Source organism: Saimiri boliviensis, chromosome 11, assembly GCF_048565385.1.
Source record: "Saimiri boliviensis isolate mSaiBol1 chromosome 11, mSaiBol1.pri, whole genome shotgun sequence".
NCBI lineage: Eukaryota > Metazoa > Chordata > Mammalia > Primates > Cebidae > Saimiri > Saimiri boliviensis.
The window spans coordinates 48,855,192-48,876,926 of record NC_133459.1 but is presented as its reverse complement, the minus strand read 5'-3'; the positions used below and the strand labels follow the sequence as shown (position 1 = coordinate 48,876,926).

The 21,735-nt window shown below is 36.2% G+C and overlaps 1 protein-coding gene across 1 annotated transcript in view; it reads left to right on the top strand.

Annotated features, from left to right (window-relative positions):
• FAF1 (Fas associated factor 1) overlaps positions 1-21,735 on the top strand; it is a 534,743-nt gene that overhangs the window by 482,631 nt on the left and 30,377 nt on the right. Inside the window, exons 16-18 of the mRNA XM_003921572.4 lie at positions 821-901; positions 1,965-2,042; positions 17,034-17,249. Of these exons, the coding sequence (XP_003921621.1) occupies positions 821-901; positions 1,965-2,042; positions 17,034-17,249 (375 nt within the window). The remainder of the gene's footprint in view (positions 1-820; positions 902-1,964; positions 2,043-17,033; positions 17,250-21,735) is intronic.

Sequence of the window (21,735 nt, the reverse complement as noted above, 5' to 3'; positions counted from 1 at the left end):
AAGTGTTTGTATATTGGCTATACTTCTGAATATAACAAATGAGAAATTCAGTTCATGAATTAACTTTTAATTTTAAATGAATTCATGATTTAAATATGGGCAGATGGTATAATCATTTCAGAAGCTAAAAATATTCTAAGAGATTTTCAACTTAGATAACTTGTGTTATTCATACTTCATGAGTGTGAATATAATGTGGAAATACTTAATTGGTAACCAGACATTTAGTGGTGTGGTGTGGTATGGTATGGAATGACGTTAACCGGAGTATTTTGCTTTCGGCCTTTTTCTACACTGACCCAGGGATTACTTCCTAGTCTTTCCACTCCCTCCTAGTCCTTGGTTTCAATACTCACAGTCTCCAAGTTTATCTCAGAAAAATCAGGAGAAAGGGAGAAGAGAACTAATAATGAAAATGAACTAAGTGCCAGGTCCTTTGCTAAACCGTTCTTATTATTGCACTTAATTCTCACAATGGCCCTACAAGACAAATACTATTTCTGTTTTACAAGTGAGGAAACTGAGATGTGGATAAGTTAAATAACTTATACAAGGTCACACAGTTTGTAAATGGTAGAGCTAGGATTCAGACATTGTATATGTCTGAATCCTACCATATACAATGCTGCTTATTTCTACCATATACAATGCTGCTCATCTTACTGTTTGCTTATTTATATTCTATACACTTTAAAAGTCTCTTATTTAATTTTAAGTCCATATAGGGGTAAAACAAGGGAATTACCATTCGTTTCTCTCTCTCTCTCTCTTTTTTTAAGTAATATGGCAAAACCTGTTTGAATCTTTTTCTTTCTTTAAGGATGAACGTGAAGCCAGAGAAAATGTGAAGAGAGAGCAAGATGAGGCCTATCGCCTTTCACTTGAGGCTGACAGAGCAAAGGTAGGCTTGGTCGAGTACTTCTGGGATAAAGAACTCAACTGTTCATTATTTAAATACTGACTCTTTATCACTTTGATCTCTAAAAATACTGGGTTTGCAATAGAGAAAGCTAGGTTTAGTAAACAGAATATAATTCTATCCATGCTTATTAAAGCATGGTTCATTTTGACAAAATAAAGTTTGTTTCATGAAAAATGAAAACAGAAATGAACTTGATATCTATCTTATTTGTCTTTTAGTTGGTCTATGAGAAAACCCAACAATTTTTTAAAAGCCCCTTAGGTGATTCTGATGTGCAGTCAGGGTTTGGAACCATTGATTTATTGAATACTTCATAAAACCTACCTCTTTGTTGAGCTTTGAAGGAGAGAGAAATGAATAGGCCACAGTTTCTTCTCTCATAGGAATTCTTACCGTGTGGTAGAGTAGATTAAGTAAAGAACACAGGTAGCTGTAACATAAGGCAGGAATCCTAAGTGTCATAAGAGAAACACTGAGTTCTGTGAGAGTTCAGTAGCAGTTTTAGTGGAAATTTTTTTCCAGGTTTTTTTTTTTTTTGAGAGCCAGGGAGTGGGACTATACCAGGAATGTTTCATAGAAGAGATGGTATATGTGAACTGGACAGAATAACAGCAGTAGGAGGGAAGAGGAAGCAATATAAACTAGCATCAAGGGTCCAGAACACATGGAGCATAGATAAAGGCTGATTAAATAGAGCTTTAGATTTGGGTACAGGACAGATAGAAAAGGCCAGAGAGGCACACCAAAGGATGTCCTGAAGGATTCTGAATGCCACTTTACCCAGAGCTATCAAAGGTGTTTGAATAGGAACCTAACATTATCAGAGAGCTATGCTTTATTTTTGCTTTAATTTCCATTCTTGTTCTAGAAAGAAACATTTCCATTACCACAATATACCTCTGAGTCATGTTGACAATGAGTCTTTGAATGTAACTTACTGTTTCTTTTTCTTTCTTTCCTCTTTTTTCTCTTTCCTTATTTCTCTCTATCTTTGTAAGTAAGTATGTGTTAAGTGTTTGTTCCTTTTCTGTTTTATCAACAGAGAGAAGCTCATGAGAGAGAGATGGCAGAACAGTTTCGTTTGGAGCAGATTCGCAAAGAACAAGAAGAGGAACGTGAGGTGGGGCATAATTTTAAGAAAAATTATTCAAAAGCTGGACCATATTTCCACTGTATTTGATACTAAAGCTGTATAGTGGCACCATCTCGGCTCACTGTAACCTCTGCCTCCCAGGTTCAAGTGATTCTCCCGCCGCATCCTCCCAAGTAGCTGGGATTACAGGTGCATGCCACCATGGATGTCTGATTTTTGTATTTTAATTAGAGACAGGTTTTCACGATGTTGGCCAGGCTGGTCTTGATCACCTGACCTCAAGTGATCCACCCACCTTGGCCTTCCAAAGTGTTTGGATTACAGGCATGAGCCACTGAATCCAGCAAAGCTGTTAATATTTCTCACAACTTATTTCTCTCTCCTTTTCTTAGACTCATTTTGGTATGAAAGACCTAATGTTTCCTTAATCATTCCTGATCCGTTGCATGGAACTCTTAGAAAACTTGATCTTGTACTAGATCCATGATTTTCTGTAATCTTCCCCTTTTGTTACCAACAAATATTTATTTACAAATGTTTCCCATCCTTCCTGGATATTGTTTCACTCTAAGAATAGAAAGATTGTATCTCTTCTCTTTTCCACAGGCTTCACTTTACCCACCAAAAGATACCGTGAATTACTTTAGTAACATCTTGCATTGAGCCCCTAAGTATGGGAAAGTCATTTAGCTTCACAGATGTATATTTCTCCTTGAGTTCATGTTATGTCCACAGCAATATAGAGGATTTTTCATTCACTCATTTCGCAAACATTTTTTTGGATACGTACTATGTACCCCAAATCTGTTAGGGAACAGTGGTGCAGACTTGGATCCTGCCCTCCAGGAGTTCCTAGTCTTATAAAATTATAATACTATATGTAAATGTTATTATAGAGGTATGCCTAAGGTACAGTGGGCACTAACAGAATGGGGGTCAAATGACTTCCTAGGATGGCTTCATAAAAAAGAACATTCAGAACTTTTTTTTTTAGATATAGGATTAATGGCAAGATTCACTTATTTAAAAAAAAGGAAGCCATCTAACAAGCAATAGAAAGGTCTGAAGGACCCTAATTGGGGTTAAAGAAAACTCTGTTATTTCTCTCCGTCAAAGGATGCCACCACTTTCACTTGTTAAACAAATGTTTTTTGAGGAAGAGCTGTGCTGAGCACTGCAAGGGAAACAAAGGATAATAAAATGTTTTCTGCCTATAAGAAGACATTACATTTTTGAGGGAAGACACAGCCTGTCTAGGAGTAATAGCAAATCAAGAAAAAATGTGCTAAATGACATAGAAATAAAAGCAAAATACTTAGAGAGTTCAAGGCCAAAGGAAAAATCTTTTACAGCTGAGGTAATCAGACAGTGAACAGAAAAAGTAATATTTGAGTCATGTCTTGAAAGATATGTGAAATTTAATTGTTTGGAAATCAAAGTTTATTCATGTTAAGACTCTTATTAGTATCTCTTACATATATACAAGATATTATGCCTGACAAACCCTAGTCTCTGTATTCTGAGTACTCTTCATAATGGAAGGTAGAAAATAATTTGTTGAGTATCTTTTGTGTATCAAGTAATCTGCTAGCTGCTTTATATATGCTTACCAATTAACCATTAAAACAAGCTACAAGATTATAGATTTATCCTCATAAGTGAGAAAACTGAAGTTCACTGAGGAGTTACACATATAAAAATGAGAACAGCTAAGATTCTCATCCAGGACTTTATGACTACAAAGCTCTTTCTCTTACTCCATTCCAGTACAAGGCCATATATTATTGTGTCTATAAGAGTCACATATGCCAAGTTTCACAAAAGTTTACATGAGGGAGAGATTAGCCGCTATCCTTTTAGGCTATTTCAAGAAATATAGTTTAGGATTCTTGCTTCTTTGTGCTGTTGTTCACAAATGCTCACGCTTTCTTGCTCTGTTTGTATGTTTGTGCATGTGTGTCTGTGTGTGTATTGGTGTATCTTCAACCATACTGGGTTGCAAAAATGTCAAGGGTACACAATTAACTCTATGTTCTGAATCTAGAGCTTGACAACATATGTAATTTCATCTGATGATTTACCTAATTTACCATGAGCTGAAACTTTATCTTTCTAAATGTAGATTAAGCCTGTCATCTTACAGAAGACCCTATAAACACCTTTTTGCATTATTCAGTATATATGTTCTAGCTGTTAACATATGAGAGGTTGGGGTACAGTGGGAGAGAGGACAAGTCAGATTTTGCATCTAATTATTACTTGAATTTGTCCATTGATATGCTCCCATAATATGCAAATTTGGATAATATTTGCACTCCATTCTCCCTCACGCAAGGATCACAAAGGCTCTTATAAATGCCACCATTAAGGAATGGTTTATTTTTATTTAGTCCAGTTTTATCCAAACTTATTTGCCCCTTTTATTCATGGAACAACAATTAGCATATTGTGGCACCTTCATGTATCACAAACCACTCTTTGGGAAAAGCTGGTATTGTGCAACCTCTGAAGAAACTTGAGACCCAGAAAGATTATATGGTTTACCTGTGGTCACCAAACTGGTTGAACACATGATCAGGATCAGAAGCCAGGTCACCTGACTTTTCACAGCAACACTACCTGTCTTCTAACTGGAAATCCTAACCCATATGATTACATTGAGAAATAAGAGTGGTTTTGATTATCTTCAATATTCTAAGATCCTTTAGAAAAAAGATGTATTGTCAAATCACCTTGGTTGCAAGGAAATTCCTTAATGGTTAGCCTCATTTTGCTGTGTGATAACTGTTGGAGTGAAATAAAAAATCTAGACAAGTATATTCATCTGCCCATTGGCCCTGAAAAGGAGAAAGGCTATAAGACCATTCTGAAGGAAAAACAAATAAATGGCAGCAAAGATCTCCCCTGTTTTATTAATTTGTATATGTACTTACTCTTTCCAGAATCGGTTTCAAAAAACTTATATAAATACAGGCAATTCAAAGGGATTAAGAAAGAATAGATATAGAAATCAGGGAAAAGGACAAATGAAGGAAGATAATGCCAAAGATAAGACTAACACGCTGACAACAGATAATCCAGCACAGGTACCAAATCCATGTGATAGAGTACTGTACATTTATTCCACCTGTACCACAGAATCTGTTCTATACTTATCTTGGGCCAAAACAAAGGAAAATATGGTAAGTTTTACTTTGTGCATAACATCAGATCTTAACGCTAGTATCTCAGAAAGTTTCCACATTTTCTAGCACTGAGATTTTAGAGCAATGTTTCCTGTGTTCCTGTTCAAGAGAAAGCTGTGCAATGTAGTCAATACTATCCACAGCTATATCTAATAGCTACTATGACAATAGCAAGTTATGCATGATAGCTTCTTAAAACTTTTTAAATGTAATTCTAGGTCATAAGGCTAAAACACAATATAGTAAAATTATCCCTGCAAAGGCCCAAATAATACATTTTTTCTGATTAATGTATGGGCTTTATAGTAACTAGAGAAATGTGTGAACTATATAGACTCCCAAAGAAAGCCTTCCTGAGTACTTCTTTTTTTCTTTTCTTTTTTTAATTATTTATTTATGTATTTTAATTTATTATACTTTAAGTTCTGGGGTACATGTGCAGAACGTGCAGGTTTGTTACACAGGTATACACATGCCTTGGAGGTTTGCTGCATCCATCACCCCGTCATGTACAGTAGGTATTTCTCCTAATGCTATCCTTCCCCTATCCCTCTACCCGCTGCTGTCCCTCCTCTAGCCCCACACCCACTGACAGGCCCCGGTGTATGATGTTCCCCTCCCTGTCCATGTGTGTTCTCATTGTTCGACACCCACTTATGAGTGAAAATATGCAGTGTTTGCTTTTCTGTTCTTATGTCAGTTTGCTGAGAATGATGGTTTCCAGATTCATCCATGTCCCTGCAAAGGACATGAACTCATCTCTTTTATGGCTGCGTAGTATTCCATAATGTGTATGTGCCACATTTTCTTTATCCAGTCTGTCATTGATGGACATTTGGGTTGGTTCCAAGTCTTTGCTATTGTGAACCGTGCCGCAATAAACATATGTGTGCACGTGTCTTTATAAAATAATGATTTATAATCCTTTGGGTATATAACCAGTAAGGGGATTGCTGGGTCAAATGGTATTTCTATTTCTAGATTCTTGAGGAATCACTACACTGTCTTCCACAATGGTTGAACTAGTTTACACTCCCACCAACAGTGTAAAAGTGTTCCTATGTCTCCACATCCTCTCCAGCATTTGTTGTCTCCTGATTTTTTTTAATGATTGTCATTCTAACTGACATGAGATAGTATCTCAATGTGGTTTTGATTGCATTTCTCTAATGACGAGTGATGATGAGCTTTTTTTCATATGTTTGTTGTTTGCATAAATGTCTTCTTTTGAAAAATGTATGTTCTTATCCTTCACCCACATTTTGATGGGTTTTTTTGTTTTTTTCTTGTAAATCTGTCAGTTCTTTATAGATTCTACATACTAGCCCTTTGTCAGATAGGTAGATTGCAAAAAATTTTTTATTCTGTTGATTGCTGGTTCACTCTAATGATAGTTTCTTTTTCTGTGCAGAAGCTCTTAAGTTTAATTAGATCTCATTTGTCTATTTTGGCTTTTGTTGACATTGCTTTTGGTGTTTTAGTCATGAAGTCCTTGCCCATGCCTATGTCCTGAATGGCATTGCCTAGGTTTTCTTCTAGGGTTTTTATGGTGTTAGGTCTTACGTTTAAATCTTTAATCCATCTGGAGTTAATTTTTGTATAAGGTGTAAGGAAGGGATCCAGTTTCAGCTTTCTGCATATGGCTAGTCAGTTTTCCAAGCACCATTTATTAAGTAGGGAATGCTTTCCCCATTGCTTGTTTTTGTCAGGTTTCAAAGATCAGATGGTTGCAGATGTGTGGCATTATTTCTGAGGCCTCTGTTCTGTTCCATTATTCTATATCTCTGTTTTGGTACCAGTACTATGCTGTTCTGATTACTGTAGCCTTGTAGTGTAGTTTGAAGTCAGGTAGCATGATGCCTCCAGCTTTGGTTTTTTTGTTTGTTTGTTTTGTTTTGTTTGCTTAGGATTTTGTTGGTTATGCGGGCTCTTTTTTGGTTCCATATGAAGTTTAAGGTGATTTTTTTCTAATTCTGTGAAGAAAATCAATGGTAGCTTGATGGGAATAGCATTGAGTCTATAAATTACTTTGGGCAGTATGGCCATTTTCACAGTATTGGTTCTTCCTAACCATGAGCATGGAATGTTTTTCCATCTGTTTGTGTCCTCTTTTATTTGCTTGAGCAGTGGTTTGTAGTTCTCCTTTAAGAGGTTCTTTACATCCTTTGACAGTTGTATTCCTAGGTATTTTATTCTCTTTGTAGCAGTTGTGAATGGGAGTTCACTCATGATTTGGCTGTTTATCTTATTGGTATGTAGAAATGCTTGTGATTTTTCCACATTGATTTTGTATCCTGAGACTTTGCTGAAGTGCTGAAGTTGCTTATTAGCTTCAGGTGATTTTGGGCTGAGAGGATGGGATCTTCTAAATATACAATCATGTTGTATGCAAATAGAGACAATTTGACTTCCTCTTTTCCTAATTGAATACTCTTTGTTTCTTTTTCTTGTCTAGTCCTGATTTTCTCTACTGAGTTTTTGATAAGCAGAGAAATTTTCAGCTAATGTTTTTGACTCTCAGATGTTTTATCGAGTTAATATTTAGCAAATATTCAATCTCCTTCTGTGTGCAAATTATGAAATCAGGTGCTGTGGACATTACACTATTGGTGCAAAGCATAGTCCAGCCCTCAAGGAGCTTACTGTCTAATGCAAGAGGGTAGACAAATACAAAATAACTATCAGAAAAGATACCATACATTATAAAAACCACTAAAATCGCACAGGATGCTGCAGCTATTTGACGGAAGCTGATATCTAACTAGAAGGGCAACAAGAAAGATTTCCTGGTGCTACCAGTAGAGATGTGAATTTAAAAAAAAGACTTCACAGACTTTGATGGTTGAAGATGAAGTAGAAGAACATTTTGATTGGACTAATGAATAGATGGATGGATGGCAAAGGGAAGTGCAAGAGTTGAGTAGTCATGAACAAAAGAAGAAAGGTACAGGGCTTGCTCAGGGAACAGTACATGAACAAACTTAGTATACAGTTGAATAATTAGAGATATGGCTATAAGGGCTGAATTTTGGAGAATCATGGGTGAAGGAGAATAGCTACTAAGCTATTCGCTTTTGCTGATGGTTCTCTAAGACAGAAAGAAAAGTTAATTTTTGCCTATCTACCCAAACTTGTTTCCTTTTATGCCTTGATGCCACCTTAAGTAGAAAATATTAAATAATATTAATGACTACTAAGTGAGAAAACAGAAGAACATGGAATTAGAAACCTTGGCACTTTCTCTTCAGTTTTCTGTTTCACCTTCACAACCATTCTACAAAATTGGCAATATGGTTTGGCTCTGTGTCTCCACCCAAATCTCATGTCAAATTGTAATCCTCACATGTTGAAAGAGGGGCCTGGTGTAAAGTGATTGGATCATGGGGGCATCCTTCCCCCTTGCTGTTCTCATGATAGAGTTCTCACAAGAGCTGATGGTTTAAAAGTGTGGCACTTCCTCCCTCGCTCTCTCTTTCTTGCCACCATGTAAAGAAGGGCTTTGCTTCCCCTTCGCCTTTCACCATAAGTTTCCTGAGGCCTCCCAGTCATCCTTCCTGTTAAGCCTGTTAGTCAATTAAACCACTTTTCTTCATAAATTACCCAGTTTCAGGTAGTTCTTTATAGCAGTATGCAGACAGACTAATACAATTGGTAAGAATGATATTATCATTACTGTTTTACAGAGGATGAAAGTAAGATCATAGCAGGATTTAAAAGCCTATTTTTAGCAAACAGAGTGGAACACACCTATAATCCCAGCTACTTGGGAGGCTGAGGTGGGAGAATCACTTGAGCCCAGGAGTTCAAGGCCCTCCAGAGCAATATGGCATGATCCTGTCTCCTTTTAAATATAATAATAATAATTTTAAAAGACATTTTTAAGCCTACTTTTAAATTTTTACCTAATGTTAGCCTGATAAAAGCAGAACCAGAGCTTCTGTCCAGTATTCATTCTATTTATTACTCCAAATTTGAAGAATGATGGTGGGACTGTAAACTGGTTATTAAGGTAAAACTGCTCTTTATAATTTGTATTTTTATCGTATGTAAGTTACTTTTGTCACATAAAGATAATACCACCACCACTGGACCATAATAATAATCATCCCTGTCATCATCATCATCATCGTCATTACCACTATCTATTGTGCAACTTGTATGTGCTAAACTCGGTGGTGATCACTTTATAAGCATTAATTATCTTATTGAATTTTTACAGTTCAATAAGGTGGGTGCCAACTCGTAAATATACCTTATTATAATTATGGAGACTATATATCCACAATTTCTTCAATATTTCCAGTTTGAAGTATTCCATTGTTCTCATGAAGCATTAAAACAGACCAGAAATTCTAGCTTCATGGTGTCCAAATCACAGCCTAGACTTCTTTATATCCACAAGCAACCAAAATCATCTATCTGAATTTTGATTTAGGAAATATGATCATTTGCCTTATTTACTTTATCCAGAAATGAGGTCATAGTAGTAGTAATCTATCCATACTCTCCTATTGCCAGGAGCAAAGAAAGACTGTAGAATCGGATCAAATAAACTGTCCCTATATGGAATCCATTCTACTCCTTTGATGATATCATCCAATATTGTGACTATTATACTATTTTAAATGACTATATTATATTGTCTATATGTTTGACTCCCAGATTTATATTTTCAGCTCCTCCCTTTCCCTGAACTCCAGACTTGAATACCTAACTGCTAGCCCATTATGTCTACTTAGATGTCTCATATACATCAGAAACTTAATATGTTTTAACTGCACAACCGATCCTACCCTCCCAACCCAAACCTGCTCTTTCTACAATCTTCCCTATCTCAATAAATGGAAAATCTTTGTAGTTGTTTGAGCCAGAAACCTTGTAACTATCCTTGACTTCTTTCTTTTACATCTGTATTTAATGAGCAAATCCTGTGGGCCAACAAATATATGCGAAACTTAAATGCTTAACTCCACCACTATCACCCTCTTCTAAGCCACCATTGTCTGTTTCTGGATTACTTTAGTAGCTTCCCAAACTTGACTCCATGTCTTCATTTTTGTCTTTCCTATAGTCTTAATCCTTTAAAAATCATTTGTTACATCTTGTCACTTCAAAAACTTGCAGTAGCTTACATCTCAAAATAAAAACTGAATTCTTACAGTAATTCTAATCAGATTTCTACAGGATTTTCTATAGAGATCGACAAACTGATTCTTTTTTTTTTTAATTGCATTTTAGGTTTGGGGGTACATGTGAAGAACATGCAAGATTGTTGCATAGGTACACATGTGGCAGTGTAATTTGCTGCCTTCCTCCCCATCACCTCTATCTGGCATTTCTCCCCATGCTATCTCTCTCCAACTCCCCAACAAACTGATTCTTAAATTTATATGAAAAAAACAATAGAACTGGAATAGTTGAAACAATTTTGAAAAGAAAACAAAGTTGGAGGACTCACATTATCAGAGTTCAAGACTTACTATAATCGAGACATTGTTGTATTTACAAAAAGACGGACCCATGAGTCAGTGGAGTCCAGAAATAGACCCACACATATATGGTCAATTGATTTTCAGCAGAGATACAAAGGCAATTCAATGAAGAAAGGATAGTCTTTTCAACACATGATTCTGCAACAATTGGATATTCATATCCAAAAAAATCCCATAGAAAACCAATTTAAAAACCCTTCCATTTATATCTTGCATGCATCGCAAGCAAAAATTAACTCAAAATGGGTAATAGACCTAAATGTAAAATCTAAAACTATTCAAGTCCCAGAAGAAAACATAGGAGAAAGTCTTCATGACCTTGAGTCAGACAAAGATTTCTTAGATCTGACACCAAAGATACAACCTATAAAATAACAAATATCTAAATTACACTTTATCAAAATTAGAAACTTCTACTATTTGTAAAATACTACTAGGAAATTGAAAAAACAAACCACAGACTGGGGGAAATCATGTATCTGATGTCCAGAATACATAAAAAACTCCAAAAATTCAATAATAAGAAAGCAACCCAAGTATTAATATTTTAAAGACACTTCATCAAAGAAAATATACAGAAGGCCAATAAACGTATCAAAATATGCTCATTTTTAGTCATTAGGGAGCTAGAAATTAAAACCACACTATATGTACACCTTTGAGAATGGCTTTTTAAAAGAAAAAGGGACAATACCAAGTACTGGCAAAGATGAGGAGCAACTGAACTCTTATACATTAATTATGGGAATGCTAAATAGTACATCCACTTTGGAAATTAGCTTGATACTTTCTTGTAAAGTTATATATATACCATATGATCCAGCAATCATTCTCCTAGGTATATATTTACACAAGTGAAATGAAAGTAACAGTAAACTGCTTTCACACAAAGCAGTTTACATTTATGCAAAAATATATATGAAAATGTTTATAGCAGCTTTATTTGTCATCACCTAAACTTGGAAACAGCCCAGGTATCCCTCAACTGGTGAAGGGGTCATCAAACTGTACATGTAGCTATACAATGGAATACTACTTAGCAATAAATAGCAACAAACTACTGATATATTCAACAACATGAATGAATCTTAAATATATTGTGCTATGTGAAGGAAGTCATGTAACATTTATACATAACATTTATATATTTATATAACATTCTAGAAAAGACAAAACTAGAATCAATAAAGATTAGAGGTTAGGAGCTGGGGATGAAGAAATTTGGATAGGGAGAGAGGTAATAGAACTCTTCTTTATTGGTGATTGTATTTATGCAAATGTATATATTTGTCAAAACTCACAGAACTGTACATTTAAACAGATAGAATTTGCTGTATATAAATTATACACTAATTTTAAAATAGGAAAATCATTATTAATTAGCCTTCCCAAAGCCATCTATGATCTAACCACCCCTCTCCTTTGTTTCCACTCTAACTTCTACTCCTCTACCCTTGCTGATTTTGTTCCAGCTACATTGGCTGCCTTGCTGTCCTTCAATCAACCCAGGTACCTGGGCCTTGTTATTTGCTGTGACTCCTGCCTATAGTATATTTCTTTTAGATCTAAATGTCCATGTGACACCCTCTTTCCTTTAGACCTTTGCTTACTGTGGTTTACAGTATTTAAAATTTTACCCCTGTCCCCACCTTCTACCAGCATTCCCTGCACTCCCTCCATAGCACTCACCACTTTGTGACAAATGATATACACTCTGTGTCACCTAAGGATGGGAAAATATGTCATTGGCAATTTCATTGATAAGCAAACATGCTACACTTTACTTACACAAACAGAGAGTATAACCTGCTACTCACCTAGGCTATATAGTATACCCCGTTAACTCCTAGGCTACAAACCTGTACAGCATGTTACTGTATTGAATACTGCAGGCAACTATAATGCAATGGTAAGTATTTGTATACCTAAACATATCTAAGCATAGAAAAGGTACAATTAGAAAGGATTAAAAGGTACAGTACAAAGGATAAAATGTGGTGCACCTGTATAGGATACTTACCACGAATGGAGTTGCAAGAGTGAAGTTGCTCTGAGTGAGTCAGTGAGCAAGTGATGAGTGAATATGAAGGCCTAGGACATTACACTACAGTAGACTTCATAATCGTTGTACACTTAGGCCATAGTAGGTCTACTTTTTTCTTTTTTCAGCAATGAATTAAGCCTAGCTTACTATAACTTTTTTGCTTTATGTAAACTTTTAATTTTTTTAACTTTCTGATTCTTTTGTAATAACAGTTTAAAACACACATTGTACAGCTGTCCAAATTTGTCTTTCTTTATATCCTTATTCTATAAGTTTTTCTCTATTAAAATTTTTTTTCTTCTTTTTAAACTTTTTTGTTAAAAACTAAGATACATGCACATTAGCCTAGGCCTATACAGGGTGTAGATTGTCAATATCATTGTCTTCCACATTCACATCTTGTCCACTGGAAGGTCTTTGGGGCAGTAACGCATATGGAGCTGTCATCTCTTATTATAATAATGCTTTCTTCTGGAATACCTTCTGAAGGACTTGCCTGGGGCTTATTTACTGTTAACTTTTTTTAAAAGTACATAGAAGGAGTACATCCTAAATAACAATTAAAATATAGTTTGCTAAATACTAGGTAATAGGAATTTTTCAGCTCCATTATAATCACATGAGACCACCATGGTATATAGTCATCGTTGACTGAAAAGTCCTTACGTAGCACATACTGTCTTTCCCTATGTGTGTGTTTGTTGTCTGTATTCCAACCCTACTAGAATGTAGGGCCCATTTAGGCAGAATTTTTTATCCAAAAAATAACAGTTATTTTCCCATCATTTGGAACAATGCATGACTCATAGAAGACGCTCAGTAAGAAATCATGGAATTAATGAATGTTAGCTTTAGCCTATTTAACACTATGCCTCAGCCAGCTATAAACGGTTATTAGTACATACTCATAGAAGCCTAGAGGTTATTGTGTGTGTGTATTTATGCATACATCTGTGTGTATGTAAGTAAATTAAGCCAGTCTTTGATTCTTATTGTAAGAGACTATTGTAAGTGCATATTATTCTTTCTGATTAAAAAATGTAATGCTATAGCAACAGTCTTTTGTGGGTATCTATTTTCATGGCCTAATTTCACTTAAAAAAATAGCCTCATTTCTCATCCCTCAGCTGTGAATGCTTTAAATGCTCACATATTTTTAGTAAAAAAAGTCAAAGATTAGTTAGTATTTCTAACCTATACCAGGTTTCCATGTTTTATTCCAAACCAAAAATAATGCAAATAAACTATATTTGTTGAGCAGATCAAACTGAAGCTTAACAATGGTGTTTACTATGACTGTGTTTGAATGTAGGTGTCCTTTATATGGTTGTTTTACAACAGTGTAAACTGAACTACTAATGTATTTTTGTTTTTGTTTTTTGTGAGAACTGTTGGGTATTCAAATCCCAAGGTTGCTGATTTGCCTCATATCTCTTTATTGTTTTCCACATTGATCCATTGGTGTGGGACATATGAGGTCTGTTTTCATTCTGGGGAAAAGCCCTGGAGACTGTATACGTTGAGGAGCAGATATTGTCTGCACAATGAATGGAATAACGAGCTACTGTTGTTTATTCTTCTGTAAGATAATTGATTGAATTCAGACAATAATGTAGCATCTGTTGTTATACTGTGCAGGGAAATGTCAAAACAGAAAGCAAGCAGACAGGTGGATTAAAGGGAGAGAAGGAGGGAAAACCAAGAAATATCACATTAGCTTCTGATTTAAAGTAGGTGAGAAGAAATAATCATAACAAAAATGATAACACCAACAACTGTCATCTGTTGATCACAGTATTATGTATTGCATGAGGATCAGTGCTCGGCAATTGTCACTGAGTGCCAACCAAGTGTCAGCACTTGCTAAGTGGGGTCAGGGACAGGGCCAAGATGGCCAATTGGAAACAGTGGTGATCAGAGGCTCCCATAAAAAGAATCATAATTAGCATGTGAATCCTGCACAAGCAACCAAGGTATCCAGGTTCTCTCATCAGAACTGACTAAGTAGCTGGTGTGATCCACGGGGAGGAAGTAAGAGTAGTGTGATGTGGTGGCCCACCTAAAACCATTCTGCGTCTTATAGAAGGATGCTGTGAGGAAGATGTTATTAGCTCTGTTTCTATGAGGAAACTGAAATTCATAAATACTGTCATTTGCCTAATTGCCAGGATTTAAATGCATATCTGTCATACTCCAAAACCTGTGTTTCTAACTATAACATTACATTTAATTAAAAATTTTAAAACTGGACTCAGTGTTAGAAGTCAGAATACTGACTTTAAGGGGCAGTAATTCCCAGGAAAGGGCATGCTTGATCAGGGTTCTAGTTTTAGAGATATGTTGACTTTAAAACTTTATCAAGTTGTACACTTAACATTTGTACACTTTTTCATATATACATTATACTTTAATAAAAACTTTAAAACAATTCCAAAATGCATGACTTTGAACAGAAAGGATAAAGCTTTATACAACACTGACTCAAATTTTGAAAAAAGTTTCAAATATATAAAATCTGCCTGAAAAAATAAGGAAAAGTATCTGAGTGATGAAAAAGTTTTGGAAATAAATAGTAGTGTTGATTGTACAACATTGTGTCAGATACCACACTGAAAATTTTTTACATATATTGTCTGTGTAATTCCCATCTCTGTAATCCCCTATAAGGTAGGTGGTTATTCAGTGCCTCCAGAAGGAAAGTATCCTCAGTCATAAGCGAGACTAGCTTTTTCTACACATTGTAGAAAGTTTGAATGATTAAAAAAAAATACTTCTGTGTTAGAACCAACCAAATTAACCTGCATGACACATAAATTACCTTAGTTCTTATCCATACTTGTGTCTGAGCAAACTTTTTCTGTTGGTTATTTTAAACATTTTGTAACATAATTTGTGTAGGTCAAAAATATAGAAAGGTATAATCGGAAAACACCCACTGTCACCTCTTCCACCTTGTTTCCTCTACCCCTGTAGAAATAATTTAGGGAAAAAAAGAAATGTGTAGCTAGTCGGCTAACAAATAAGCTGGTTCTTTGGTTCTCTTTGGAGAATCAAAAAAAAAAAATTTCTTTATACTTTTATTCTCAGCCTTTCTTCCACTTATTTTATTGTTTTTTTCCCCACTAGCTTTTAATTTGTTTTATTTCCAGACACTGATAATTCACTAGTTTTTTAAATCTAATTCTTAACTCACTTATTTTTATTATTTGATTTATAATGGCATAAGAATGTTAAGGCTATGAATTTCCTCAGGGCACTGCTTTCAATGAATCTCATAGATTGTAACATGAAATCTTTGTCAGGATGCTAGACAAAAAAGGTTTTAGTGATTTTTATGGATTCCAAGGTTGTCAGGGACCTCAGAGACAATCTCCTTTTAATGGAATGTCTCAAATGTGAAACAATGTAATATAATGCTAAAACCTGTAATACTCAAGCCCATGCTAGCCATGAGATCTTCCAACAATTTACCCCACCTGCTTAAGTCTGTATTTCATCTGTAAAATGAAGAGTTTGGTCCATCTTGTAGGTCCAGAAATGAATCACTAAGATTTGACCAAATCCCATAGTGAGTTAGTGGCAAAGCCAGAACTAGGACTGTGGTCTCCTTCTGCCAATAAGCCTGATATTTGAAGTTCTTTCCATTTTTTAAAATTTTTCTTTTATTGTGGCAATATATATATATACACAATAACTTGCTATTCTTAAGTACACAATTCAGTGGCAGTAATTGTATTCACAGTATTGTTCAGTCATCACCACTATTTCCAAAACATTTCATCACCCTAAACAATTTACCCATTCCATTTTGACATAAACATAATAATCCAGTATTTTACAAACTGTGCAGTTGTTTCTACTTGAAAAGCGTATTTCTCAAATATAAATATATCTGTGTGTGTGTGTGTGTGTGTATGTGTCTTTTCTGAATGCATCTAAAAGCTTTAATTCATACCCTAGAAAGATATCAATTGGGTATTTGATACGAATGTCTCTGATCACAAATATCTGAGCCCTTCAGTTTAAAAAAATGCTTTTTCTCTGTAGTTTACTATCAATTTAATAATATGTGTCATCAAGGTGGAATTTATTTTAATTAATTGCCTGTTGGGCTAATATTAAGAAAATGAAAAATACATGATTCTATTGTTCAAGCATTAGGCTTGTTTAATAAATGAGGCAGTGACTTTTCAATGAATTTCTGGAAAGCAGCAGCTTTTCTTCTGGTCTCTTTCTCTCCCACTCTCCATAGTCCAGTCCATCCCATATTTTAACACCTGGTTTTTGCTCTCCTTAGGCCATCCGGCTGTCCTTAGAGCAAGCCCTGCCTCCTGAGCCAAAAGAAGAAAATGCTGAGCCTGTGAGCAAACTGCGGATCCGGACCCCCAGTGGCGAGTTCTTGGAACGCCGTTTCCTGGCCAGCAGCAAGCTCCAGATTGTCTTTGATTTTGTAGCTTCCAAAGGATTTCCATGGGATGAGTACAAGTTACTGAGCACCTTTCCTAGGAGAGATGTAAGTTCCCATACTTATCTCAGGAAGCATATCCTGGCGGGAGATATGCCATTGTTAAAGCTGAACAAAGTGGTTCAAGAAAAGTCCCATGGTGCAGGCAACTCCAAGGCATCCCAGGAGTCCTTTGTTCTGCACGCCATTCTCTCCTTAGCTTTTGGAGAATGTATGGCTTCTCAGGCCAACAGACATATACCCAGTAACCTATGTAAGAAATTAGGTACTAGATCTTTTTTCCTAGCTGTTTTCCCTATTCCAGCATTCCAGTCTTTGCTGAGGTCTCATCTGTATTCCTCAAATGAGATATATTCTGTAGACCTCAGAATCTACCCAAGAATTGTATGTTTAACAGCTTAACGCTTAGATATCAGGATCAACGAATATAGGTTTACGAAGAATGAGTCATGCAAAACAAAGAGTATTTTGTGATTTGATAGTCTTACTAGCCTGGGAAGTCAGAGAGGGTGACCTATATTCACTGCGTGCTTGCATTTCAGCGCAATATTTGATAGTTTCTCATAGTATTCTGGGACAAAGTAGAGAGATGTAGATATGTTAGATTCATTGCTGATTAAATGATTGCGTCTAAAAAATGTTAACCACCATCTCCTTGTAGGGAACCAAAAGGCTCTGTTTTTAATCTTTTATTACTTATCTTATTTATTGGCAACCATTTAGAAGACTATCAGATTTATAGATAATGAAAAATAAGATTCAATAAAATCTTAAAATAGTGAAACTTACACAAAATGAAGCTGCAGAAATTTTACAGAAATATGTAGAAATAGTTTCCTTTAGTAGAGGTTATGGTTTAATTAAGCTGAATATATATAAATAACGTGTTGTGGCTCCCAAAAAAAAGGTAGCTCCCATTTAGAGGTGAAATCCCAACCAGAGGATAACATAATGGTCCTTTTTAACTCTGCACTAAGATAAACTACCCCGGGTGATGGGTGTACCAAAATCTCAGTAATCACCACTAAACAACTTACTCATGTAACCAAATACCACCTGTTCCCCAAAAACCTATGGAAATAAAAAAAATTTTTAAACTACCCCTAATACCCCTGAAAGAGTCTTTAGGCTTCATGCTGAAAAAGGAAGCCTGAAGAAATAGGAGCATGTCTGGAGCAGGGACAGTAGGAAGGTGAGGGAACTGAAAATCATATCATTTGAGCAACATTACCTCTAAATAAGTAAAGACCAGAGCATTTTCTAAGAAAGGAATATCTTGTGTTGTGAAGTGTTAATTTTCCTGTCATTGGAGATTACTGGGTACTACTCTTTTCAGCAGTAACAGATATATATGGAGAAGGATTCATTCCTGGTATTTCTGCTTTGTGTGGGATGGGACTTGGACTTGCTTAGCTCTGAAATATACAGTAAATCTTAATATTCTGTGATTTCATTATGCTAGGTTACTATACCTAATCTAGTCACCTAGTAGGTATAGTATAGTAACCTAGCATACCAAAACCCAGAATTTCATTAAAGCTCATCTAAGTCTCTCACGTTGGCTGTCAGGTTTGCAGCATAGAGACAGAAACTAGTGATATACCCTCTGGGTGGAAAGAGGATCTTGACTTATTTATTTCTAAGCCCAGGAGACTGTAGTGGATTCCCAGGTCCTGACTATTGTTCCTTTGCTCACTAGCCCTGCCTACTGCTCCAAGGTAATCCCCTTTATTTGTATATAAGGCACACAGGCATGCACAAGGGAACACATGCCTACATGTGTTCTTATCACACAGCCAAGTAAGAAAACTACCTTAACTTCTGTCACTGAAGTTGAACTGTCAGTGTGTGAACATTTAACAAAGAACCATTATCAGAGGGTTCAAGATCAGCCTGGTTCTCATGCTTTATGTTCTTTGATGAAAATCTCACCTCAGAGAACTTAAAAAACTTAGGAGCTAAGTTTGCCCTTGCCAATCCTTAGTTTTAAGTCACTCCCTTTCTGGGTGGGCCTCATTTTTTAAAATGGAGGTACTAGAAGAAATAGAGTCTAAGGACTTTCTGTCTTTTAAACTTAATTTTCTTTCAAATTAAATTTTAAAGCTTGTTACTGACAGGGATAGGGTAAAAATATCTTAAAAGAAGCTAGGCTTTTTGATCAATATTGAGAACAACTTTCCACAGGGTAAAACTGTGAACCGTGGAAAGTTGCTGTTGAAAGGAAGCAGGAGAAATGTGCTGCGAAACGCAGAGTGCCCTTGGGCCTGCTACTATCTCCCTGTGGTTGCCAGCGTGTGCCTCACACATCAGCATCAGTAACTGTTGTTGAATGTTAACAGCCTCTGGCTCCCCTAATCTCTGGTTCCAGAATGAACAGAGAGGCTGTTCCAAATAAAAACAGATGCTCTAGGCCCACCCAGATTCCAGACCTAAACTAAGAAAGCCCACCCAGGACTCTTTAGGCCTCCTAGAGCCAGGGGTGGGGTGAGAGTTAAAGACGCTTTATTCTTCTCTGAGTTATCTTTCAAGTCAAATGACTGGTGTTTTTGCAAGGCTATTCTGTAACAGCCATCTGTGTCTGCAAGGATTAGGATCTAATTTGTAAAAGTCATCTTAAATTACAGCCAAACTAAAGACTGTTAAAAAGCACATCTTAAGACCTTGCCTCTTTAATAACAAATAATATAAGCCTAACTTTAGGAGTCTTAATTGTGTCTTCAGCCTTTTCTCCACAAAGCAAAGACTGGTTTCTCAGCAGAGGACCTGCTAAGTGTTCTTCTGTACCTCCCGTGCCTGCTATCCACCCCCAACCAAAATAATACTTCATGTTAAGATTTACCAGCTGTCTAACCATTTACTAAATGTCTGCTGGGCATACTTCCATGAACTGAGCACTGTACAACAACCAGAATAGCAGCAGACTTAGGCCTTCCTCAGAAAAGCTGATTGTCAAGTTGTGGAAGCATTGAGTTACTTGATATTGAGGGTGCATGCGTGTGTGTGTGTGTGTGTGTGTGTGTGTGTGTTTCCCCTATTTTGCTAATAACAATTACTAAGAGAAGGAATAGTATTTATTGCCAGAGCTCTACCTCTTGGACATGTTAGAGCCATGTGAACATCAGTGGCCCATTTGCCTTACTTGGGCATTGTATTGGAAATGAAGTAGTTGAATCCTAAAAGCTGAGTAAGGGCACTCACCCACTACTCTTCCTATAGTCCAACTCCTGTCTCTGAGTTAGAGTAAGGGACTGCTGCCAGCCCCCCAGCTCCTCTCCGGACCAGCAGTGGCCCAGACATAGGCCCTTCCCAGAAAAGCTGATTATCCTCATATCCCTTGGTATGAGGTTGTCAGTATCCCCCAGCCTTCCTCTTCTGTGCCACTTCCTTATCTTCCCTTTTCTCCCCTCCCCACCTCTTCTTCCCATTCTCTTTTTTCCAGTCCTGTTTTACCACTTTTATCTTCTCCCCCATCTTTCCATTCTTCCCTTCTTCTTATTTCTTTATCCCACAACTCTTCTTCTCTCTGTTTTTTGTCTACCTATATCCACATCCCTCAGAGGAGCTCTGCCTACAATTGGAAAGTGAGGTCTTTCAATTCATAAAATTAAGAATTTCATTATGTCTCATCTAAGTCCATTTTTTGCCTACCCATATCCGCATTCTTCAAAGGAGCTCTACCTACAATTGGAAAATGAGGTCTTTCAGTTTATAAAATGACTGGAAAGCACTAGAAAAGGAGGATGAGGAATGACAGGTGAACTCCAAGTGTCCACTGATAGCCCATGTGTATTGCCAGTGATATAATCACACAACTCCTGTTCTAGCCTAGAGAACATGCCTTTTTCCAGATTTATAGATATGAATCCCCAAACAGACATGCATTCAGAAACAAACTATATTCTTTTATTTTATATGTAAAACAAAGTAATGAAGGAATTTGTATTTTGTCCCATCTTTCTGGGTTTCTTTCTGTGTAACTATAACTTATAATTTTTGTGTCACCCTGTAAGACTTAAAAGAGCAGGAGAATGAGTATAAGCACACTCCAGCAGGATTTTCCTAGAATAGGCCTTCAGTAAAGGTTTGTTTAAATGTACTGAGGAAAAAGCCTTTCAAATTTATACAGATTCCTTCCTCTGTCACCCATCACTTTTATTGTGCTAAGAACCAACAATGCAAACAGTGAAGAAAAACAATGGCAAGCTACTGCTAGATGAAGTTTGACCTGATTTCATAGATAACACAAGGATACTGTTTACCACCAAAAGGAGATAAAAGCAGTTTAATTCACCTTTAATTCATGTATTTGTTCTCTCGTTATAGCAGAACATTTGCTGTGCAACCACTTTGTGTCAGCCTTCATACTAGACACTGGTGATATACAGAAATTTTTTAAAAATTGTTACTGACCTTGAAGAGTTCACATTCTAGTAAAAACACACATCTAAAGCAAATTGTATTGCAAATTATACCCACAGTTAGAAGGATAACTGATAGCCCAGTTTCAGCGTTAAAAAGGAAGTGAATTTGGTGT